General features: G+C 36.4%; 1 protein-coding gene across 1 annotated transcript; it reads right to left on the bottom strand.

Annotated features, from left to right (window-relative positions):
• Positions 1-644: 644 nt before the first annotated feature.
• lrmp (lymphoid-restricted membrane protein) lies at positions 645-25,538 on the bottom strand. Its single transcript, XM_056455710.1, has 36 exons — positions 24,926-25,538; positions 24,734-24,844; positions 21,781-21,961; positions 21,295-21,353; positions 21,130-21,205; positions 20,155-20,313; positions 19,924-20,041; positions 19,609-19,659; positions 19,450-19,527; positions 19,305-19,361; positions 19,026-19,085; positions 18,563-18,627; positions 18,332-18,425; positions 17,855-17,992; positions 17,412-17,513; positions 16,802-16,953; positions 15,120-15,231; positions 14,351-14,669; positions 13,310-13,362; positions 11,398-11,485; positions 11,079-11,223; positions 10,555-10,633; positions 8,077-8,123; positions 7,864-7,946; positions 6,615-6,817; positions 5,799-5,877; positions 5,653-5,710; positions 5,508-5,535; positions 5,036-5,176; positions 4,734-4,868; positions 4,498-4,645; positions 4,378-4,421; positions 4,220-4,288; positions 4,079-4,131; positions 3,700-3,786; positions 645-1,604 (listed from the first exon to the last, which is right to left on the bottom strand). Exons 1-36 carry the CDS (start codon positions 25,536-25,538, stop codon positions 1,346-1,348), a joined length of 4,344 nt encoding a protein of 1,447 aa, XP_056311685.1. The 3' UTR covers positions 645-1,345.
• Positions 25,539-26,103: the final 565 nt, after the last annotated feature.

Here is a 26,103-nt window from a genome sequence, read left to right as displayed (position 1 = left end):
AAGACTGACTCATGAGCATTTGTTGATGATAATCAGTTACAAAGTAACTAGTTAGTGTAATTAAGTTACTTTCAGCCAAAGTATAGAGTAAAAGCATATAGAGTATATAAAGTATAAGGGGATTATTTTTTACATTTTATGTAAATTAATTACAGTTATTATATTGTACTTGCCTTGAATACTGCAATTAAATTCAACAGTTTTGTACAAATCAATTCACAGAATCAGAGTAATCATGTTCTTTGTTATTTAAATATATTATGTTAAAGTTTTCATTTATCAAAAAGATCCCACATGCGACTGAATTGAGAAATTCATGAAAATATAATTTATAAATTCAGAGAAAGAAATTGTATGTATATTGTTATTCAGATATTTTGTCAAATAACTCAATTTGTCTGACAATTAAAAAAACTAAATTGTCTGACAATTGCACATGCTTAAACAATGAATTGAGTAAAACATTGACAATATGGTGGCATTACTTTGAAACATTTTATTACACTTTGGTGGTTGTTTTTTTTTTAATAAAGCTAGAAGATCCTGTTTGATTCAGATTTAATTTTTTATTTCCTTTGCGATTCATATGATTTTTAAGTAATATTGAGTCAATTAAATGGAGTAATTATTTTACTTTTCAGACATTAGAGAAGTAATTAAATGCTATTTTATTAATGTAATTAGTAATTAATTACATTTTTGCAGTAACTTGCACAATACTGCTCATGGGTCATGATTCATTTAGCTTGTTTTCCTGCAGTGTAAAAGTGAGATGATTTGGATCAGTTTCTTTATTGTGCAAAATTTCTCTCCCCCCTCTTTGGAACATACAGACATGTATGAACTTTTAACAGTGAACATCAAACCAACAATTTCATGAGGATTAAAAAAAGTGTTCGTAACAATTAATGATAATCAGAAAAAAATCTACTGCATAAAACTGTAAAACAATAAATTAACAAAAAAGCAAAAAAATATTTTTTTAAAAATCTCTCAATAGTCTCAATACTCTTTCAAACAACCCATAAAAATACACTGATCTATTTCAAAGGTTTTAAAAACGGCAGCCTTTTCAGGCACCTGACACATTTTTGCAGTCCACCGTGTGTCATATAATGTCTCTAACATACGTGGCCAACACAGCGGTTTGTATACACAGCATCCAAGCAGTCTGTAGTTTTCAGCAAATCTTTCTCGAGACGCCCACATTTCTCTTTACCTTCAGCAAGAAATGGTCACAAAGAGTTTCTGTTAGAAGAACAGGCAGCAGTGTTGCATTACAGCTCTTGCAGCCAGAGGAGTTTTTCTCAATACTGGCTACTGTAGCCTTACCGACCCCCTGGTGTCACACAGGGGGCTGGCCGTTGTGCCTCAGCCCAGTATAGGGCCACAGAAGCTGCTGGATGGTCATCCAGGAGTCCCCGGTGCCCACAGGTGCTGCATCTACTGCAGGCTGTAACATCAGACTTGCCAGCAGAGCCAGTAGAACAGCTAGAACTACAAATAAGGCCACCCAAATCCAAATCCCCCTGGCACCTCTGGACACTGCAGGCCTCCCCTCCATCAGGCTGGGTGGAGCGTGATCGGTTGGGCTGGGGGTGGGACTAGGATGAAGAGTAAAATAAAAGTTAAGAGAAAATTACAATGGCATACCTTCAGTAACAGGAGGCAATGTGCAATTTGTTATTCTAAACCAGAAAAGAGCTGCAGAAAAAGTGTATATCCTTAGGCCAGAACATACTCTACAAGCAGGTGAACACAAACACTTGGCAATATACACAGCAACCGTGTGATCTCACTGTCAATACTTAATGTGCATTCTCTAGGAATCAATAAGACATCAAATTAGACTGGCTTAGCTAAAAGCATTCGCCACATAACTTGTATAGAGGATGTTCTGGCCTTATTTTCATGAGAAAATATACAAAGTAGGTCATAAAAACAACAAATGATTACAGAAGTTTGAATAGGTGAAATAGCTGAGGCGACCTGAAGAGAATATGCTGAACATTCAGAGGAATGTGAGAAATGACAGCTGCTGCTGAAAGCAATGTTTGACAAGTACATAATAAACAAGACACATGTGAATGTTCATGTAGTTCTGGAGTGGTAGACCGATAAGTAGGGCCAGACAGAATCTGCATAACATTTTTTGCCATTTCTGCTAAGAATTTTGTAAAAAAAAAAAACTGCGGATTTATGTGTAATGATTTTAGGAGTATCAGAACTAAAAACTTAATATATGAAATAAAAAAAAATCATTTTTAACTTGTAATTAATGTTTACAATACAAATCTAATTAGATCCACTTATTTGGTAAACAAAGTAAATCTCTCATGTAATACATCTACTAAAAGACAGTATTCAAACTGTATTGTAAATAAATCATATGAACATTTTAATATTACTATTATTATATCACAATAATATTAGTGAAACTCATTTAAAAACTGAATAAATATAAATGTACACACATTTAAGTAAATAAATAGTCTTACTGATGGGCTAAAAAAAATTAAAAAAATAATATATATATAGATAGATAGATAGATAGATAGATAGATAGATAGATAGATAGATAGATAGATAGATAGATAGATAGATAGATAGATAGATAGATAGATAGATAGATAGATAGATAGACACACGCACAGGCATTTTCTTTACTTTCATGCTTAAATATGCCAATTTTGTAATTTTGTGCATTGAGTTTTATTGCCATTTTATTACCTTTGATTTAAATACACTAGAGATAACATTTAAAAACAGTTTTTTTAAAATCTAAAATACAGTAAAAACTGTAATATGTAAAATATTATTACAACAAAACTTAATATAATAATATTAATATAATAACTTAAATATAGTTGACAAATTATTCAAATTTATTATTCAATTTACTGTTATTATTTTAATGGTACATTTTTATGGAAAGTTCAAAAGAACAGCATGTTTTTGAAATAGAAATCAAGATGAGAAAAATGTTTTCTGACCACAATGTTTGAACAGTAGTTCATACGGTTTCTTCATCTTGCTCTGTGCTCAATTTATCGGTCTACCACTTGTCCAGTTTTTGGGAAAATATTCCAGAGAGTGTCAGCACACTGTGGGATCAGAGTACATTGGCAAATGCTCCCATCAGTCCACCAATAAAAAATACTTTCAACCATTTCTCTCTGAAACCACAGATACTGTAGGCTGCTTGGATTATGCTTTGCAGACGACTATGGCAGAAAACATGCAGTGGTAGTTTAATTTTGTGATGAAAAGGAATCAGACTCCATTCAAAACAAAACAATTTCCATAGCTTAACTGTAGGAGCAAAAGACTGCAAAATTATTCACAGGAAACCCTTGATTTGTTGTAGAAATGCTGAAGCAGAGAAACAACGGAGGCGGTAGGTACACTAACATCTTAGCTGGCATTATGAAGGAGGTGATTTTGATGCCTAATTCTGTTAAGCTTGTCCTTCTGTCCGACGCTGACTCTTCTTTGCGCTCCTCCTCAGAGTGGGAGTCTGTGTCACATCCATACCTGTGCAAAGTTTACACTGCACTGAGTGCCCACCATCTTGGCTCAAAGCCTCCATTGTTGCTCTACATGACTTGACCTTTCCGTGGCACACTGGATTTATGGTTTTGACATGAAATGAATGCGAAAGACGGAAGGTACACAACAGTTCTTCACGCGTGACCTTACCTATTCATCAGAGTGGGCTCATCAATGTCGGCCCAAGTACCAGAGCTAACAAAGCGCTTTAGCGGTGGCCTCTTGGCTGCCATGTTCCTGTAAAGCGGTCGACACACAACCATGACATCCTCTCTCGCAGCGTAAAAACATGCACAGGGTTATAAAAACAATCAGCACGCAACTCCAGCAGAGGTCAGGGGTCCAATTTCCATAGAGCTACTGATAAGGGTCGAATTTGAATGTACTTTAAGTTGCTTTTAATAAAAGTATCAGCCAATGAACACTTTTTGTTCTTGGGTAAACATCAATTCAGAAAATAAACAGTGACAGGCAGGAACTCCAGGTGTTTTTTTTAGAAGCAGTCACAAAATATAATTCACACACTTACCATGGTGACCTTCGAGAGAGTCTCTCCACCTCAGTCTCTGCCATGTCTTTGGACTGTGAATTAGAAGCAACAGTTTTATTTTAGATATTTCACTTCATGTCAACCAAAACCATCTATATTAGAAGATGATAAACTCCTCACCATATCAAAATGGGTCTGTCCTCCAATACTGCGGGGAATGGTGGCTATACTAATACGTCGGCTAGTGGTCTTTGTACAAAACAAATAAAAATCAGCACAAATAAACATTGAAAGTGTATTCACAAGCTTAATGTGATGTGTTATGCATCTTTACTCACTTTAAAAATGTTTGATGTTGTCTGTTTCTTGTTTCTAAAATCATCTGCAAGCACAAAATAATACCCGTGTGATTAAGACACAAGAAAGAGTATTTTTGTTTATGGTCATGACAGACATACCCCTCTCACTGTGAGACCCAAAGGACCTCTCATTCGGCGTGAGGTTCTCCCGGAGCTCCAGCAGCTCTGCATGCTCCTTGGTGTACATCCTCCTCAAGTTCTCCACATGCTGAATCATCACCTCCACCGTTTTGCCCACTCTGGTCTCCTACACATGCAAGGAAGTTGAGAAGTAAACAAGCTTCTTTGCCATCTCAGGATTTAGTGAGCAATTTCAGCACTCTGCATGAACAAACCTGATGAATGGCCCCGAGCATCTCTGAACGGCTGGACACTCTGGTCATGGACTGGACGAGGATCTCCAGGTTCTTCTGCACACGATGGATGATCTCCATAGACTGGTTATCCTCCTCACATCGTGGGATAAGAGCCTATATACAGAAACAAAACATAGTGCGGTCTGTTCACACTACTCATCCAAACAGAGGAATTCAGGACACTTTTTAAGGGGACATTATATGAATTTCTTGTCCTGAGCAGTGTTAACATGCATTTCTATTTTTTTGTACCTCCAAAGAGTGCAAAAATTGACACAGACCTGCAGTAGACCTTTACAGCTGTTCACTTCCTTGCGGACGTTCTCCTCAGCCAGGTCCCGTGAGCGTTCCTCCAGGCGTAGCCTCTTCTCCAGGGTAAACATGTCACATTTGAAGCCCAGAGATAACCGGTGGAACTCCGCCTGCAGGATAACACACTAGAAACATTATAGAAACGTTTCACACACTGAGAAATCTGATATACTAGTATGCTCATTCACTAGTGTGGAATGTAGTCCTTTATTCAGATTGCTTTTAAACTTCTCCACAATTATGCTGCCACTTCATATGAAGACAATAGTTAATAATTAACATTTTTTATGTGCTTATGAATTTTTAACAACTTCAATACATTTTTGATAGCTATTTTCCTATATATATATATATATATATATATATATATATATATATATATATATATAAATAAATATATAGATTCATCTTTTCACTGAATAAAAAAAACAACAACTTTACCTCAATCTCTTTGTCACTTGGCGACAGGCTGCATATGAAATTTCAGATTAAAAAGAAACATGAATATGTCAAGTGAGTCATGTGAAGACACGTTTGAATCAGATTATATGTATGGATATCAATTCAGTACACAAGCCATAATAACCTGTTCTTGTCATCCTTGGTGGAATCGCTGGCATTTTCAGAGCTGACAGATGTGTCACCTGAGGATAGGAGACTGACATCAAGCCAACATCTTTAAAAAAATATAGATGAGAGAAAAAAATGCAGGCACGGGGACCATTTATCTACCTTCTTTTTCTGTGACCACCGTAGGCTCACCGTCCTCCTGCGCTTTTTGTTCCTCGATGACTTCCATGCTGCTCATTTCCTGTAAAAAGATCATTTCACTTTAAATATCGAACACTTCAGCACATTTATAATAGAAGTTTTTTTTACTGGGCATTAGAAGCCATGCTATCAATGTTGATTATTAAGATCACAATTTATTGTTGAATATTGAATTCATCAAAAGTTATATGAAATAACCAATGTCAAGCAAGCAAAACATGCAGAAACTGTGCATGTGTATTGGTGCAAAATGAGAGACACAAGTGTTGGTATAGCACATTGACCACATGGTGCTAGTTTCAGTTTCTCTTTAGATCAATTATTTTAAGCTTGACATTAACATGTTGTTTATAGTGAATAGCACAATAACTTTGGATAGTTTTATACCTATACTTTTCATTCCCTTTTCTATATTAATTATTAAAGAATATGTTGTGGGGAAACTAAAACAGATAATGTTTGTAAATATTAAATTTGATTTACCTTTAGTTACTGGTAACATTTCATACATTATTACTGAATATATAATAATATAATTATAATACATAACTTACTGTACACACTAAAGTAGCTTTTATCTGTATGTTTTCCTTCAAGGATGCAATTTTGATAGAATAAAGTAGTAAACAAGTAGTAAACTAATAGTAAACTATTTTCTCATTAAATTTAAATTAAAAGAACTTCATGAAAGCATCCAGCTCAGCAGGTTGGACTGGATTCTCCTGGCTTTTCGATATATACTTTAAGCTCATATATGCTGGCGAGAGAGTCTCTTACCTTTTTGAGCTTGTTCCTCGAGGCCAGGGGGTCTTTTTTGGGGCTTTGTGTAGCAGGAACTGTTGGAATGTTATCCTCTCTGGCAGCAGGGTCAAAGATCATGTCTTTCACTTTTTCAGAAGGATCCTTCAGCGAGTCAGCTGATCCTGTCGAGTTTGAATCAGATGTGACCACTGTCTTTTTACTGCCTGTCTTGTCTTTGTCTAAAAAGGAAGAAAGGAGGAGACACTTGTGAGGCAAAATAGCTCTGTTTTGAAATCTAGTGAGCTACCAAGCAGATAAGCTGAGAGAAATGCTGTCGTAGACCCAATACCATATTAATAATAATAAGTTTGAACTATTTGTATGCTATGATACTTCATTCTTTGATTATTGCAGGTATCTTAACACCAAACTCCACTGCAATCAGTTGTGAGAGTCAGGTTCATGTGACACCAAAAATTGCAACAAATATGACTCTTATGAGGTACTAGTTTAGTTAGTACACTCCTTATGTAGGCAGTTTGCAGCTGGTATTGTTCATTATTATAATATTTACTAATATGTGAAATTCACATTTGTTTTTTATATTCTGTTTCCATTTTAATTTCAAAGCTTTACATAAATGTAGATCTCATCTATGATGTCAATCTGTCAACTTATTTATTGTATTTTTATTGTTTATACTGTATTGTTTATTGTTGTAATGTTTTACTGTTTTCTTCTTTTACATGTATAATTCTAGCACTTCCACTAAAACTACTTTTATTTTAGTTGCTTTAGGCAACATTTCTAATTTTCATTTCAGCTTGTCATATTATTCATTTAGTTTTAGCAAAAAATAACAACACTACAGCTCACTAGTGCTCAAAAATATAACAAAACAATTCAGCAGGCATGAAGATTAATTTATAAAGCTAAATATAAATCAATTAAATAAGAACGGTGGAATTCAGGCTTCAAGTATTTGTCTAGTAAGTAAACACTGATTCAATCTTTCTTCTGTAAATATATTCAAAGCATCAGTCAGCAATGAAAACAAATGGCTTTATCTTTGTGTCATCACTTGCCAACTAATTTTAAAAATCGAAATAAATGTTTATTTATACTGTCTATTACATTATACAGCAGACGTAATCTCTAAATAGCACCGCATATGTATCTTAAACAGGTATCCTTTTTGTTCCAGATTGTTCCTGAAATACAAATACACTCTAAAACCCTATTCAAAATGTCAGAAAGGGACTTCCTCAGGTGTATTTCCTCCTACCTGGTGAGTTCACCCCAGCTGACGTCACCTCCACTGCCTCTGGCATGGCCTCTTCTTCCTCTGCTACAGGCAACAAGAGACTCCTACACAAATAAATACCCGCAATTATATGACATCTTTTTTATGATTGACAAAACAACTCTTAAAATCAATACATCAACCAATGCAATTCGAATGTATAGTACAGATCAATTAAAAAAGAAAAATACTCACTTGTCCGATTTTGCAGAAACTTTAGAAAGCTGTCCCTCGCCCAGTCTCTAAAGATGACAACAGATTGGCAATATGACCCAGTGACACTATAAGCACCAACACATACAGACAGTAGATTTCACAAATGCATATGCAATTAAGCAAAACACGCATACAGCTCCATACCTGTCTTACGACATGGCAGATGAAATATAAGAGCTACTCTCTGCTTTACAGAGAGAGAAAAGTGCTAGATACTTACATAATGTGTGTGAGAGCTCTACAGCTGGTAGAGGGAGAGAGAGGATGGTAAAGACAGGGAAAGAGAGAGAGAGAGGGAGTGACAGAAAGAGAGGGGGACGGAGGGAGGGAGGGAGGGAAGAGGAGAGCACTTGTACTGGCAGAGTTCATTCAAGTGGGAGTGAAAAAGTGCTATACTTGTTCCAAACATACTGACGAAAAAACCACACACACACAGCCTGAGCAGCATGTTTGATCATCAAGTTCATAAAACTGAAGCAAAATAACAATTAAAGAAGCAACAAACAACACCAGATCTGTTCTGATTGAGTCACATTCAGCGGGGAAGAAACAAATGTGTGAATAATTGGTTGCTTGCACTTTGCAAAGTTGGTTTGGTAAAGTAAATAGGCTTATGAAAATCTTCCCATATTTTCTGTTGACGTCAAAGGCTGTGCGTCCAATCTGTCGTTTGGTAGAATAGCCAGCTAAATAAGGCAGATCAAAACATGGATGGCACTAAGCATGGGCCGGTATAAGATTCTGACGGTATGATCACCTTGGATAAATATAATTACAGTTTCACGGCGTTGCGATTGCTGTTGAAAAATATATTCTTATTAAATGTCTGGGTAAAAAAAACAAATATATTAAATATAATAAAAATATATTTTATTTTTGATAACACTAAACATGTCAGGCTGAATAATTCAAATTAAACATTGACTTCTGCTGTCTTCAAAAACAATGACTTCTTTACGATTTAAATAGCATCTTTGTATTTCTTATATGTTGGAAATACTGTTGTCCTAAAAAACTAAAAAAAAAAAAAAAAAAACATAAATAAAGAATATTACACCTTAGGAACGGTATAGCAGAAAATGTTGGTGGTTTTAAGACCTGGACTTTTCCAAACCACGGTATATCTTGAAAACTGTTATCGTCCCATGCCCAGATGGCACTTCATGTCCAGTTTAAAATAGGAGTACTAAAGCAAACTTAGTTAAGGACCACTTTTATACACAATGCATTTAAAATTTTAAAAGCACATTTCTGTAGATGCCTGGCAAGAAAAATACTGTTAAATATTTAAAATTACAGATTTTTGCTTGATTTTTGCATATCTCTGTGTTGGGAAATAATTTTTATTTAATCTGATTTCCCTGATTTTAGTCTTTGTCAAATGATTCTTTAGAAATGATTATAATTTGGTGCTTTATTTGATTGAGATAAATTTCTAAATCAAAGTTAAAATAGTTGTTCTTTATTTATTTATTTTTAAGTATGAACAGAAAAAATAAAAATTTAAGAGGAAAAATCAAGAAAAGCAGAAAAATTTAAAAATTTAGTTGAAATTTTGTAGGTTGTCATTTTTTTTTTGCAAAATTTAGTTTGAATATTATTGTATTATCCTTCAATTTATAAATATGCTTGGTGACTAAAATATTATTTTAATAAATGTATCCATTTAATAAATCTGTTTTGTTTAAATGCACCAAAATGCATTGCCCATTTCCACTGAGAAAAGGATAAAAATATAGATTTTCAAAATGGGGTGTACTCAATTATGCAGAGCACAATTGCACAATCTAATAATATAGTACAGTACATATCTATTGGCGTATAACACTGCCTACTCTCTATGAACTGGAATGCAGAAAAGCCCTCCGATGAAGTAGTTTATATTGGTTGCACGCCAAGTGCACCTGAACATCTCACATCTTATCATTAGCTAACAACATACACGAGTCAACAATGAGGCAATTAACAAAGTGCATATGTCCGTGGAAAACATTGGCTTTGCAGACTATTAAAAATAGTTTGTATCTGATCGTGGACAAGCAAGTGTGAAATTACACTAACAAAACCATATTGTCAGATGCCAGGTGCTTATATAAATTTGCAAAGCAGCTCACGCAAAGCAATTCTAAATACAGAAAGCCGAAGCGCATCACATCGATAAGAGGGTGGGGGCACGTCTTCTCTCATGAGAAGTCAGTCCTGCTTACCGAAATCCCGAACCCTCTCAAATCAACCACCTGCAGGCTTTTCCATTAGATCACGGCAGAAATGATAGCTTACTCTCGTACTACAAAGGACCACCAAACAGGAAGTTTTTTTTTTAACACAGGAACATGACAAAAGAGAAAAGCAAACTAGAAAGAAACAGAAACCCAAAAGGGGAAGTGGAAGAAAGAGCTAGCAGTACTACAGACGCAACAAGCTTCCCCTTAGTTTCATCAGCTTCCTCAAACTGACCTGCAAGTCACTCATGTCAGCTCCGGTGGTCAAACGCTCTTCCTCGAGTCCTCTGTTTGTGCCCACAAGCTGCTCGGTCCTGACCCGGGAGGAAAGAGAAAGTTTGTCAGTAAATAGCTGTAATGTACTTCTTTAATTTCAGGACGCAACTGCTGTCAGTAACTGTAATTTTGTTCTGTGAGCTCCAGTACAGCATTGCAAGGGGCGTCTGTCCGAGTCTGGCCAAACAGGTGCATGGTGAGCAGCATGCAAAGCATGGCTCTGTCAGTAGTAATAACTCCTTAGTAGGTCTACACAAAACAGCCCAACACACAGGAAGAGAGGACACACATTTGACTAGCAAATTTGATCTTTGGGTATGTGGGGAAGCATTTCGAATGAAAGTAGACCATAATTTTTTTGTTTTGGTGAATCATTAACTAGCACTTTATGGGAGCCAGAGAAAATCCACAAGCAAATGATTATGTATGGAAATCTAATGTGTGCACACACATTAAAAAAACACACAGGGTGCTTTATCTCACCTTCCTGTAAAGGAATCACCAACTTCAGGATGGCCTGTGGAGGGAGATACCAACTCATAGGTCATAGGGGTGGAAGGTTCACTAGATAAAACGTGGTCTTTGACTGAGGTGACCTCGAGGTTGTCATAGGTCAAAGGCTGGTCACCTGGAGAGGGAGTTAGAAAGTGTGTTTGAACATGCACATTCAACAGAAAATGATCCTAAAACATGCATTTTGTCATGAAAATGGTTTTATTTCATGAATATATTTCAGTCTATATGCTACTAAAGTGATAGAAAGCATTTAGTAGAGAAGGCCAGTGAGAGGAAGAGCTCTTACCAGCACACTGACTGTGGGTGTGAGGCAGAGGAGCAGCCTGCTCGTGGGCGTCCTCAGGCCCAGTGCATTCTGGGAGTCTGTCTTTCTCCTGTGGTGGCCAGAAAAAGATTGAGAAGGCCAGTGAAAATGAACCTCGACACTGCCAGAGAGAAAGACTCCTCAAGGACGAAGAGTTTAGATACTTCTAAAATAATGATTCATACAAAAGTGTTCCCCCCCATCTTTAATACACTCAATTTTTGAATGTAAATCATTAAAAAACAGACTATAAGCAAGATTTACGAATGATTTTCATGATTTAGCATCCTTAGGCTAACTTAAAAATAAATGGGAGAGAGATTTAGATGAACCAATCTCAGATGAAATTTGGCACAACATAATACAAGGAATTTTCTCATCATCCATATACCTCAGTCATGCTGTAATACAATTCAAAATTGTTCATCAGCTGCATTTGTCTAAAGTCAGACTCTCTAAGATTAATGCTGACATACAGTTGAAGTCCCCTTGTTTATTTTTTTCCCCAATTTCTGTTTAACAGAGAGAAGATTTTTTTCAACACATTCCTAAACATAATAGTTGTAATAACTCATTTCTAATAATGGATTTATTTTGCCTTTACCATGATGACAGTAAATAATATTTGACTAGATATTTTTCCAAGACACTTCTATACAGCTTAAAGTGACATTTAAAGCCTTAACTAGGTTAATTATGTTGACTAGGCAGGTTAGGGTAATTAGGCAAGTTAATGTATAACGATAGTCTGTTCTGTAGACTATCGAAAAAAATATAGCTTAAAGGGGCTAATAATTTTGACAAAAATATTCTCAGACATACTGTGAAAATTGTCTTGCTCTGTTAAAGATCATCTGGGAAATATTTAAAAAAAGAAAAAAAAAAATTTAAAGGGGGGGCTAATAATTCTCACTTCAACTGTTTATCCCATATATGATTGGTGTTGGCAGGCTCCTGCTGCTCTGCTGCACATGTTCTGGACATGTCCGAAGCTTTACATGTATTGGATTAGTTTTTTTGCATATGGGGTGGTAGTAGACCCATCATAATTTCTCTCATTGTTCGGGGTGGCCCCTGAGAACTCCTCTCAACATAAGACAAATTAACATGTCAGAGTTTGGTTCTCTTCTTGCTAGAAGGCTGATATTGTTTAAATGGAAAGACTCTATTCCACCAACACAATCACTGGATAAGAGAAGTCATGTCTCATCTTAAGTTGGAGAAAATAAGGCATACTATCAAAGGGTCTGTTGAGATGTTTTATAAGGTCTGGCAACCTTTTTTAAATCTTGTGATGGAAATGGATGCACATAACATGACAATATGAGAAAAAAAAGCAACTAGTGTCTTATTTTCATGTCATGTTTTCATCTTTTATTTTCTCTATGGACATTTGATCATATATTGTTTCTAGATCTGGTGTCCTGGAAAAGGGGTGTTTTGTTTTTTGTATGCTCTGTATAACGTGAAAAACAAATAATTTTTTTTTAAAGATTCATTATAAGATATTTGAGATGCAAATTGGACTGTTCATTCAGGTGTGATGTGCAGTACTATCTCAGTGTGTCTTTGTGGGTTCTGAGGGTCATGCAATTTCCCACAAGCATTTAGTAAGTAGAATCCTCAAGTAAAACTCCCATCATGCAGCAGGCGGTTACATTCACCCAATGAACAATGACAAAGTGGCTTGCCATGTTTAAAACATGTTTTTAAATATCATGCTAAGCCACTCTAATGCATATTTTGAAATTAAAAGTACGAAACACTCTTTAATATCAGTGTACGTAAATGGTTGATCCTGTGTCACAATCATAAGAATGATGAACACATTGACAATAATTATTTCATTTGTTAGCTGATTGTTAAGAAATAAAAGGGAGAAACCAATATGTACCTTTAAAGAAATGCAAGGCCTCTGCTCTCCTCCCTCACCTACAAATGGAGCTTCTGAAATGGAGAGAAAGAGACTCACAAAAATATTCATAACATATTTTACTTGAATAGTGTTCCAAGAAAAACAGGTTACACCATTGGAATAAGGTGGACAAAAATAGAAAATTATTAATAGAATATTAATATTATTAACATTGGATTATAACTGTACATTTAAAAGTACACTTGAAGTCCATTGGAAATACATTTTGATCAAGTCATAGACAAAGTTGACTAAGATCGTAATAAAAAATCTGACTATTTATATACCACTGTTCGAAAATGAGTAATGAGCATTTAGTAATTAATACTTGTATTTAAGCAGGCATTAAAGTGAGCAAAACGACATCAATCTTTTAAAAAAAGTGCAGAGACTTTCTATTTTCTCTCTATCTCTGCAAAGAATTCTCTATTCTATTATAATAATTTCTTTAAAGTTTTCTTCACTTCTGGCTAACTTTCAGTTTTATGGGTCTAAATGTCATGCCCAGTTACAGCATTATAAGACATTGGGGTTTATGAAGTGACATGCCTCTGTTGGTTAGTCAGCAGTCATGCGGTGGACGAGCAGTGAAGGGGACAAGGTCACAAGGTTTACTTTACATTACTGACCAAAGATGGCAGAACATGGGGTGAAAGCAAAACCAAAAAAGGCCTGGAGCTAGAGCAACCCTGCTTTTTCCAGTTTTTGTTTAAGCTTTAGGGATCATTGCCTGCCCCGTGTCACAAAGGATTAAAAAAGGATTATACAGCCCAAGGAATCTGACACAGACTAGTTGTCTAATAAAATTGGCCATTTACACTAGACAGCTTTGAAGTCTCAAACACGCACTTCAATTATACCTGTCCTGAATCAAGGTTTAGCAGTAACATTCAAAAAAATCTGCTTTTAAGACTTTTCCTCCATTTCCATCCTGCAGTTTCAGACATTATCTTAGAAATTTTTGAACCAGGTTTGAAAACCGAATTCCACAATGGTCCTACAAATCAATTCATTTCTCACCATTTGGTTCTCTTTCAGATTTTTTATCTGGTAGACTCATGTGAGAGAGGGTGAAATCTCTTTGTGGCTCCTCGGTTTCCACTCCAGAATCATGTGTAGCTTCACCTTCTCCTTCAGACTTTGCATTGATCTTCTCCTTGTCACTCACAGTCTCTGTTGGTTCTTCCTCCTCCTGTTTCAAGGCCTGAAGTTCCTCTTCATCACAACAGAGCTCCTCAAGCATCTCCCGGTCAGGTCCAAGCTCTTGTAGAGGAGGAGACTCGGACAACACATATTCCTCATCCCATTCAAGTGAGGGACCGTCTAGCTCTTCCACAACCTGAAGATACACAACACCATCAGTCAATGATGCGAGTGTTTCTAGTTGATTTCCAACAGATGGAGTCATCATGCATTGCGATATATTCAAAGAAACTGAACTGAAAAATAATTTTAAAAAGTGTATAAAACGCAAGACATGAGGCAAGTTCTAAACATAAGAACATTGTGGGGTGGTCGGTCAGTGGCGTCTATTCTCTAGAGAGGAGTTCAAGATGAAGTCAAGTTTCAAACTGGCTCACAAACCACACTTGCCTCCTACACACACACAGCTCCCGGCATCTTGTAATGAGACTGTAAAAGTATCCATCTGTGATCTGCAGAAGCTCGCGAAAATCTTTATTTCTGTTTAGCCCAAGGCTGAATCTAAAACCCGATGCGAGTTGTAAAGCCCACATATGTTGAAGCATGTGGAGGCAGTGAAAGCAAGTGTTCGATAAAAGCTCAGTACCTGCTGTAGGTGATCCGGTGTTTGGCTGCTGGCCTCTCTGTTGTCCAGCGGAGCCTTCAGACGATCGACTTCCTCTCGCAACTGCTGCTTCTGATTCTCCTGCTCTTGTACCCTAAAAATGCAGACCAAAAATGGACTTCATAAAACTTGAGCCTCTACCCAAACCACAAAAAGAGGTAGCCGTTAGAGTGCAAATGAATCACTCCAAAAAAAAAGGGATTATTTTGGTTAATGAAAGGATTTGCAAGAGGAAAAAAAACTGCACTGCTTGTGAGGTACATTAAAATGCTCTAGTTTCAAAGTCACAGCTCACCACACACATCCTCACAAGTGAAACAAAGTGAAAGTCAGACATACTATACCCAATCCGCAGGCCCAAGCAGTGTCCCATTGTTCCTTCGCCTCCGTCTTAAAACATAGGTAAATCCTTTACTTCCCTGACTTCTTACAACAGTCCCTCTGCCTTTTTATCTACAGGACACTGAGTCTGCCTCCCTTAAAAACCGTGTTATGTCAGATTAGAAACACCTCTTCAGTGAACCAAAAACAGCTTGAGGGGGTCAGCTGGAACAGCACTTTGACAAAAGCTTTTTTTTGAACGTGGACTTAATTGGTAATGCCTTGCCCATTAATTCTTCCACTGAAATGTTTTTATTTTAAAATACTATGGTGCATTCTGCATTAAAATCATTGACATTTGCAATCTAAAAGCATTCTTTTACACACATTCGCTGTAAACCTGCTTTTAAGGTACATTTTCGATAACCCGATCACATATGTATGATGCTAATTACAGGTGTAAACAGGGGTCTAAAATGTTTTGAGCTTGTCCAGTTGACCACTTCCAGAGGTAGTCGAGAGGTAGATCTGATTGGATTCATTTGAACAGACAAATAAAAACAAGACAACCTCTCTTTCTACTGATTTAACGTGAATGTTATAGAACATGTTGTGAGAAAGTGTGCTAAAAGGAGGATTGCTATAATTTGCTGATTGCTTCCAAAACAGATTATGATTATGAAATTGTTGTTGATATCCACAAGCTTTTGCATTCTGATTCACTTGGGTTTGTTTATAAATTTAGTAGTACTTGTGCACCCCCACAAAAGTGATGTAGAGCATGATGAAATAAGACGACGAACACAAATGGTCACAATGGGTGCATCTAAACAAACTTTATGTTAATACCAGGAGGAGCAGTAATGCATTTCAGCTAATTACCTGTGATCGAATCAACGAAAACACAGGTTAACACCAGGTGGAAAAAGAACCTCTGTTCACACTATTACTGTATAAATGCATAATTATTATAGACAACACAAAGATTCATCCAAGTGGTATCAGACCCTACTGTTGGATGTTAAATCATCTTTCTCCACTAATGGCATGGCATTCACTATTTATGTCATCTAAAACTTTTCTATATCTAAAAAAAAGGTCAAAAAATGTGTGAATCTATAAAGCACTGCTTTTGTAGAAAATATTTTGAAACCATGCAGTTTTCTATTCATCACTATAGTGAAACCTCTCTGAGAAAATCTTTTGCTCTCACACTAACTTCCAGATTATTAAGATTTTTACTGAAATTGGTGAATGAACATAAAAGGAAAATCATGATATTTAGCAATCTACCATCAAAACATAGCTTATAAAATGTATTGCTACCTCCTAAGTCTACTCACTTTACAGACAGGTGCAGAATCTCTGTCCGAGAACGTCGCATGTTGCTAGCCATCTTCAGAAGTTCTCTCTCCAGAGAGTCCCTGTACTGGTCCAACTGCTCCAGACTGCGGGTCCAGTCAGTCCTCCTCTGTTCAAGCTGCACCTCCAGACCCTACATGGAGTTCACAAGATCAACAACTAGGCACAATGATAAAAAATAAAACACACAGTGTGCCAGTAAATAAACATTTACAGCTAAACCTTACAGAACATAATTCATCAAGACATCTTAAAGTGTGTCAGAATTACTTTGACCCGACACACTGGCCCTGTGCATAGTGGGAATTGGAGTGAGAAAAATATTGGCCTGCATTGTTGACAATCGGGGAAGATCGCACGTACTGATACGGTCCACTGAATACCCACAATAAGAGGGACCAGATCCAGCAAAGTGGTTAATAACGCAATGTGGTTAATAAAAGATACAAGAAAATGAAGTTCTTATGTGATTTTCAAAATTATTTCTCTATATCAAGATATCCTAGTTATTTATTTATATATCTACATAAACGTACAAAATGTTTCCTGGCTCTGTCAGACATGCCTTAAGTGTATAAAATATCTTCTCACCTGCATCTTGAGGTCAGTGTTGGCCTCCTGAGAGTCACTGTTCTCTGTAAGGCTCCTGATTGCTGTGAGAAAGGTCAGGCCATCTTCTTTAAATTCCCTTTTCTGCAACAAATCATGTGTGACACTGTTAACAGCCTACACCATTATGAATCACACAATAGGTGTAGGTGAATTTAACATGATACTAAAGGCCTTTTCACATCAAAAAGAACAATAATTATAGTAGCGTCCACATAAGCAGACAATATAACTGTATTCTGTTGGTGCAGCAGCTTTGATGTAGTTTTAAAATAATTTACAGTTGTGGACTCTGGAAAACTTTTACATTTGGAACAATTTAAATAAATAAATCTTTACTATTATAACAATTGCCATCCTTGGTGTGAAGAGTGCTTAAATGTGTTTAAAGCTGTGTAAGTGTAATAGTTGGCTAGTTTAGTTACCAATCTGCTGATCAGAGATTTGAACTCCAGAGACAGCTGCTCTGGGGTAGGGCCTTGAAGAAGTAGAAGAACCTCACGATCTAGAGTCTCATCCAGAGATGATGCAAAACAGACAGAAGTGGACAGATGCTCCAAACCCTGCACAAATGTGCACAAACACATTAATACATTTATTTTTAATAAATAAAACACATTTTATTTGCCTTTATATTTTTCATTTTATTATGTATTGTAGTTTTCACCTATTAAAATTACAAAAGAAATCGTGAAATAAAATGTAGACACTCGTTGTAAACCTGAAGTCTGAAAGCAAAGTGAGGGTGTGGATTACTGAATGTGTTCCCTGGCAGTGGAGTGGGAGTGAGTGTGGGTGGACTAAGAACGGCACATGAGTGCTGGTGGGAGTGGAGAGAAAGAGACACTCCAAATCATGGATGGGACAAAGATAGACAAGGGAATTGAAAACACACTACAAACCTCCAGGGGATTCTGTGCCAGAGCCAGCTCAGTCTGAAGAGAGCCTGAACTCGTCTGATTCAGTCTGTAGGCCACAGAGAGAGAGAGACCCGGGCTGGAAACATATACACACAGAGGAACATGTGTGAATTGCTGATGTTTGTTTAGCTAAATAGCATGCCACCAATAAGGTCAAGTAATTTGCCAATATTTTATTGCTATGAGAGATTTAAATTGCCATGCAATTCTTACATTGTCACATCAGGCTGCATCATCTGCATTTGACTCTCCAGTTTGTTCTTGTCCGCTCTCAGCAGCTGAAACAAATTACATAAACATTTTTTTTCTCGTGAAACAATATCTTTACACAATTAAGCAATAAGCAAAAAATGTTTACAATTACTAATCATATTTTAGACATTTTATGTTTACGTGCATAAAACTAGTTTTCACACTACTGATTCAGCAAAAATGAGGGAGTGAGATAGAGAGACTATCCTCCAGTCTAGCACATTTACATTACATTTGTTTTTTTCTGATACAATCTACAATTCGGTTGCAAATTATGCTTTTTCATCACAAAAAGAATGATTAAGCAGATTGTAAACATGCAAAAACAACTTGGGGTAGTGTTTGATAAAATGTTAAAATCATTAACAAAAGTTTGAAAATGCTGCTGTATGAACCACCCTTTAAAACCAGAATTTGAGATCACCTCTGTAACTGATGAATACTCCACAATGGCCACCTTTAATTCATCCATCTGTTTATTTTTCTAGAGGAGAAAGAAAACAGTTCTGTTATAATACTGGACAAATATAATTTTGTATGATTGCCGATTATATAAACATAACCAAAAGAATAATGTTAACAATCCCTAGTAATGACTGGGGCAAAGCGCAATTAATCAAATCACTTGGCTTAATTTGTACATTAAGAGTGACATGGATATTATTTTGAAAAATGTTTTTGCTGATAAGCAAGATGGACTGACCTCCTGAATTAATGACTCCTTGTCAGCCAGAATGGCATCAAATGAATGAATTTGAACCTGAGTGTATAGAAAAATATTAACCACCATAACAGATGTTTTTAGGGGGGCATAAGATGATGAATGAGTGAACTAAAACTGAGCCTACCTGAAGATCAGCATTAAGGTCACAAAGGTCATTCATCCTTTTCTGAAGTTCTTCTGCCTCCAGTGTGACTTTCATGTTCTTAAGAAAAAAAGGGAATTGGAGATGAATGTTGAATATTTAATGTGATCATTTGGATTAATTACATGTACTGAGTCCAACCTCCTCTTGTAGAGCAGCAATCTTGGATATGAGACTTTGGTTTTCCCGTTCCTATAGGAAAGCAAATGTTAAATAATGTTTTTGTGTTTGATTTAATAACACATATTGTCAATGTCAATATTACTGGCATGATTGTGTGCATCCGGCAGCTAGATTTGTTTACTCTGAATGTTTGTACTGTATATGCTTGGTTAATATAATACTATCAACCTCATTATGATCATACAGCGTGTTATCTGTTTGCATTAGTTTATGAGTCTCATAACTTGACTGATTAACATTTGAGCAGCCGTCAATGAGGTGAGAGGGTCTCACCATCTGCTTTCTTTGCGCTGAGGCCTGAGCTCTGCTTTCTTCTGAAGATGTGAGACTCAGCTTCATCTCCTCAACTTCTTCTTTAAGCATCTTCTCCTTCTGCAATAATTGCTGCCCCCTGCAGGATTAGAGATGGGAGTGACTCTAAAGACATGTTATGCTCAAATAACCTGATGGTGATGGAAATTGAACATTCAGATATCAAGAAAAGAGAAGAAATCAGTACTGAACATTTTAGCTTGTGTTTTGAGCTCTTCGTTTTCCTCGATGAGTTTCTGGTTGGTGTCTTCCATGTTTTCCACTGCCTGCTTTAATTTGCGAACCTCTTCCTGCAGCTTTTGGTTATTTAGCTGCAGATCGGCGACACAGAAGACCAGATCTGATGTCTCCCTGCACAAAATAAACACAAGGAATAAATCAAGCATTGCATTACGTCTCAAAAATTACAATTATTCTGTAAATGAAGTATTATAAGACTTTCAAGTATTAATCACATTATTGACAATGTGTGAACCAATTGTAACAGAAAACTGACACCTTTACCAACATTCTGAACTGCCTGTGAAATCATGTAGGCTGATTTTTGTGTGTACTACTTGCATATCCAGATCTACATAATTTATACAGTAGTCTCAAATAATCTTTATAATACCAGTGCAACTTCATAAGGATAACAATGCATATCTGATTACCAAATCTGGCAATATTTTGTTGGTAAATGTCCATATCACTATGCTCAAATACTTTCTTTACTTCTGTTTTCTCATATCCGTCATATTTGTTATTTGAGATAAAACCATGCTGCAAATATATCTTTTAGAAGTGTGGATAGCAAGTGGGTGGGTATTAACAGTATTTCACTGCAAAGGTATTTCCAAATTCCTTCTTTCTTCTTATCAAAGAATGAAAAAGAACTTAGCATGGAGATTTGAATCATGTTTAGTCTCATATGTTGTGAATGAGTGCAAGCAAATAAGTTTTGGCTGCTCACTAACAGCCTGCAAATGTTTCCAAATTCTACATTTACCTACTTTGATTTTTAACTTTAACAAATAACCATTTTATAATAAGACTTTATACCAAAATGTTAAGATCATGAGCACATGACCTTTTCAAGTGTGTCCACTTTTTGATTGACAGATAAAATCAAAACAAGCATATAAACCACACAATAATCTGTTGTACATATACAACTTGCACACTTACAGGTCAGCTCTGGAGGCTTCCCCCCCGAATGCTTCTAGGCTACCTGAGGTCATATTTAGTAGAGCAGATCTCTTTGCTATGGGAAAGAAAAGGTGGTTGATGTAAAGAACAAACAAGGAAAATATTATAAACAATGAGCTTTTGACATTTCTAGGAAGATCTCACCTGATAAACTGTCTCGTAGTTTGAATGATTCCTGTTGAGTGTCATTCTTTAAGTCCTTACTAAACAAAAAAAAGGGGGATTTTTAGTTGGGTTGTTATCTTTTTGAAAAGTTGTCATGAGGAACATATTTCAAAGAAGGGCCTTGTGATCAAAACTGATTGATAACAAACTGATGAAAATCTGCAATGTGTCTTTGGTTGAGTTGGCCACATCTACAAAAGACATAGCGCACATTGATTGCCAAAACAACAGCTTCCAAGGCAATAGCAAAAAATAACAGGACTAAACAACAAACAGATATTTACTGTTCTTCTGCAAAAATTTTCCAAACTGTTTCCAAAATCAAAAAAAAGGGACTCAAACACCCCTTCATGGACACAAAACGAGAAATGTGCATTTAACGTACATTTAAAATGTACATTTATGCAGCAATCCACTTTGAATTGCCAGTCTAAATATGAGACACATACAAGCATATTTTCATACCCCTGATTCCGACAGTCTTCAATCCACTCCTTCATAATGGCATGATACGTGTCCAGGTCTATGGAGATGTCCTTGCGCTCTGGGTCCAGCATATTGCAGAGCTCTTCCAGGCCGCTGTCCTCTGAACTTCGGCAGGTGGTGTGTCTTAAAAAGTCCACAATATGCGATACGTAAACTTTACCTGCAACATAACGTTGTGTGTTACTATGGTTACAGTGACTACAGTCAAAGATGACCTAGGTTTTATCAGATGCCATCCGACAAAGAAACTAAGAAAACAAAGTAAGCAAAGCAACACCTACTTGTTCTGAGTCACCAAGACTATGTCTGCAGTATACATAAAAGTCTGCCACTTTAATTTCTTTCGAAGTGTGCTTGAACAAAACCTCATTTTGCATTCCCTTACACAGCAAATTGTCATTGCATTTATTTTTAGAGAATGGTGGTGTATAAAAGCAACTTTTGTTCCCAAAGCGGTCTGATCTGCACAGACACAGCACATCAGGTCAGAGACATCATGAGGAGAAATCAGGACTTCAATGAGGTTAGATCAGAAGGTCTAAAGTCTCTCTGTGAGAAGAGGGAAGTCTGACTGCTGCGGGGTCTGAATGAGTCAATGTTCTCAGATGCTCTTTGAGGTTACTTCAGTTTAAACAAACAAAACCACAAGTATTGTTCTTTTAGTGCTTCTCAACCTGATGATGAACAACATCTAAAATCTGTTGAAGGTCAGAGTAGTCTATAACATATCAAAACTATAATGCAATTATATTACTGAAATTTTAGGTAATCTTTGTGGGTGGCAACAAAAAAAGTTCATAATACACACACACACTTTCTTTTTACTTCTCACACAAGTCATTTTCATACCAAGAAGCTTTCTCTTGTTCAGCGTGACTAACTTGAAACAAAATCATGTGAAATATTCACTGGAGTTTGCCAGTAATAATTGACCATATAAATCGCAATGTGACACACCTTTACGGTTAACAATTCATCAGTGTATCTCCAAAGAGAAAAAGAGAAGTATTGTCTTTGCAAACTTTTATCTAAACACAAGACCTTTTTATGATTATTATTCATATTTTAGCTTATTTGAGCAGCCTTTATTATTTAAGCTCAGGCTTTCAGATTATGTTAAACAGTATTGATACTAGGGTTGCTCATATTGATTGGCCGGAGATCCGTATCGGCCGATAATCACATGTTATGACTCTATCGGTACTCACCAATTTGGCCTGTGAAGTGATCGCATGTGTTTGTTTATGGGTTTACGAGCAGAGGAAGATGCATTTTAACTTCTAATGCATCAAATATGCACTCCAAACCATTTAGTGACGAACAATGAATTGTTCTTTCATCATTTGCAATGTTTCCAAATTACACTTATGGTCATTTTTCTTACCAAATTTTTTCATCAAGTCAATTTTAATACTTTTGAAGACCTTTTTAAGACCTTTTTAAGACCTTTATGTATGAAATTAGAATTTTTCAATTTCATTTTTTTCTAATGACCCATTTAAAATAAAAAAATGTTACTGTAAGGAAGATAATTAAACCATATGTGTATATATATAGAGAGAGAGAGCTTGTAAATAGAGTTTAGATGGAATGTTGAGATGGAATGTTAGTGATTGGACGGGTGTTGGTCTGATTGGGTACCTTTATATTGACATGAAAAAATTAAGACCTGTTTAAAATTATTTAAGATCTTCAACCCAATATTTTTAAAACTTTTTAAGGCCTAAAATTTAGATTTTGAAATGCAAGACATTTTAAGACTTTAAGACCCCACAGACACCCTGTTTATGCAATGTTAAAGTTATATGAAGCTTGAAGCATCAGAATCGGTACTCTGTATCGGCTGATCACCGTGATGAGGAATCAGTACTCAAGGCTCCAAAAATCATGATCGGAGCATCCCTAATTAATACAAGCTACATTCAAACTATTCCAGATTGGTAACGCCAAATCTTGAACTTCTGTTTCATGTTAAAAATCTTCATTCACAAAAATGCATGTCAAATAAAAACAATTAGGAAAATGTTTTGAAAGTAATTTCAAGCAAATGTAAATAGTCTAAATGTTTTAAGAATTATGGGTATGATTACACAACACATTTTTCATCTAAAAACCCGGTATGAAATGTTAATTTCCACAACAAAAGCATTTTTGTAACAATACCATAATCATCCCTGTGTATAGGCATGCACAAATGAATCAGTTGGGAATTTTTGTCATGTAACCATACCCATATGGTATTATCGACAGGAGTTGTACTTGCTAAAAAAATAAATAAAAAAACACAACTCTCTATAATAATTTCTTATTGAGGTAATTTTTTTTTATTCACACATTCAGATTTCTCCCTAATAATATTACTTCAGAAAATAATTATTTTCAAATTCTAAATAGTGAAATCATACAAGCCGCCAATGACTACCAAAGTACAACATTGTTCACAGTCAGTTAAATAGTGCTAATGTTGTTTTAAAGTCATATTTACGTGTGATTTCAGTCAAATATTAAAAGTACCATGGTAAACAATATAAGGAGCCTGTCACAAGTTGTCACTGAATGAATGTGCGAATATAAAACCAACTTTACCCCAATTACTTTATTCTGGTTCCTAGATGTGCAGGGTCCAATTAAATAGATTTGGTTACAACTGCATAGTTTAAGCATAAAATCCTTAAACTAATGCATAAAATTCCTAAAGTAAAGCATACAATTATAAACATGTGACTAAATTTTCATTTAGTCACATGTGTGGCACAAACAGTATAAAGTGAGAACCAGGATGACCAAAACCATTTGACGTTGGTTCAAATGCACAATATAACTGAAAACTAGTATTGGCAAGGATTGGTATAGCAAGCATAATATTTTCCCCCCATAATGTCATAATGTTAAGTGACATAGCATAAAAGCAGTATGGGAGGGAAGCATATACCTCTGCACTGTGTGTCACAGGCCTGAAAAATTGTGTCCAACAGATCTTCCTCGCAGATCAGACTGACCTCAGCCATGCTCTCCTTTTTGGGCTCGGAGGGAAACAGAGATCCTGTTCAAACCCAAGAAAAGAAAACACTACTAGCAAAACATGTACATGAAAAGGACAGATAAAAAGGAGATGACTCATTACCCTCGCCCAGTGAAAGTCTTTTGACCACGAGTGCTGGGTAGGCGAGTTCACTGTCCATGTTAGAAATATCAGAGGAGAAGTTCAAGTTGTATGAGAACAACCCAGGAGTTGGAATCTTTGAGGTCCTTACATCTGTGTCAGGTCCCTGGGACTGTGTGGAGTAGCGTGGGGTAAAGTTAAAGTAATTGTCCCCAGTCTGGGCCGACGGAGTGGAGCAGTTGCGCCGAAATGGCCTGCTGTAGGTTCCTGATGTTCTCCTGTCTCCTATTGTGCCTAATGTCCCCAGTGTGCTGGTGATGCTATAGGTGGCATTGACTGGAGTAATGGGAGCACGAGGGGTGTTGCAGGAAGACCCCGGTCCAGGGGAAGCTGTGGGGGTCAGCATCCCCGCAGAGGACGCAGAGTCTGAGTCGTCAGGCCGGACAGTACGCTTCTTCAGGATGGCCTCCAGGTTGAAGCGTAGGCCTGAGTGAGGGCTGTCGTAGCTGTTTGTCTGGAATTTAGGAATCTGAAAGGGCGAGTTAACTTCTTGGTCTCGCCTCTGAATGGTCTGCAGCTTGCGGCAGATGCTGTCCACTGGGTTGTGTCGTCTCGGGGTCACTCCGACATCCATGGTGGACCGGGACAAGAGAGAAAGCCTCGACCTACAGGAGGAAGATGAGTTAATTAGATTAAAGTTGTGGAAAAGAGCAACTAGTAATTGGTCAAATATATTAGATTACATATTATTAAATTAATTAATTTATGAAGAGTTCAGATGCAAAAACCTCCGAGTTCACCCATCTTTTATTAACCATTTTCATTAGGGAATGAATGAACACACACATTTTAAAGGTCACTGCAATGTTTGCTTATATAGCTAACGTGAATTTTCAGGGTAATTTTGTTTTCTGTGTGTATTATGAACAACATTGTGTACACCTCACAACGAAATCTTAAAATAAGCATAATATAAACAAACATAACCCTCCAAACAGACAGCAAAAAAGGCAAACAAACCTGTCAAAATCCTACAAACGTTAATGAAGAATCAAATGTAAACTTTACACACACTGACGCAATACGTTTTCGACACTTTCAAAATAAAAAACAACGGCCACTTTCAGTTGTCTGTAGTGTCTCTGTTAACTTTTTGAGGCCATCAAACGGGATAATCATATTTAAAGTAACTAATGTTA

This window comes from Danio aesculapii, chromosome 4 (genome assembly GCF_903798145.1).
Source record: "Danio aesculapii chromosome 4, fDanAes4.1, whole genome shotgun sequence".
Classification (NCBI taxonomy): domain Eukaryota; kingdom Metazoa; phylum Chordata; class Actinopteri; order Cypriniformes; family Danionidae; genus Danio; species Danio aesculapii.
Note: the sequence above shows the minus strand (reverse complement) of the source record. Positions and strands in the feature narration are given on the sequence as shown.

Excerpts from the sequence above, each read along its gene's own strand:
- lrmp (XM_056455710.1), bottom strand. The coding sequence starts at position 25,538 with ATGGATGTCGGAGTGACCCCGAGACGACACAACCCAGTGGACAGCATC. Across the intron at positions 19,528-19,608 it reads TTGCTGCTCTACAAGAGGAG|AACATGAAAGTCACACTGGA; the intron begins GTTGGACTCAGT and ends TTTTTTCTTAAG. Across the intron at positions 17,993-18,331 it reads TGGCACAGAATCCCCTGGAG|GGTTTGGAGCATCTGTCCAC; the intron begins GTTTGTAGTGTG and ends ACATTTGTGCAG.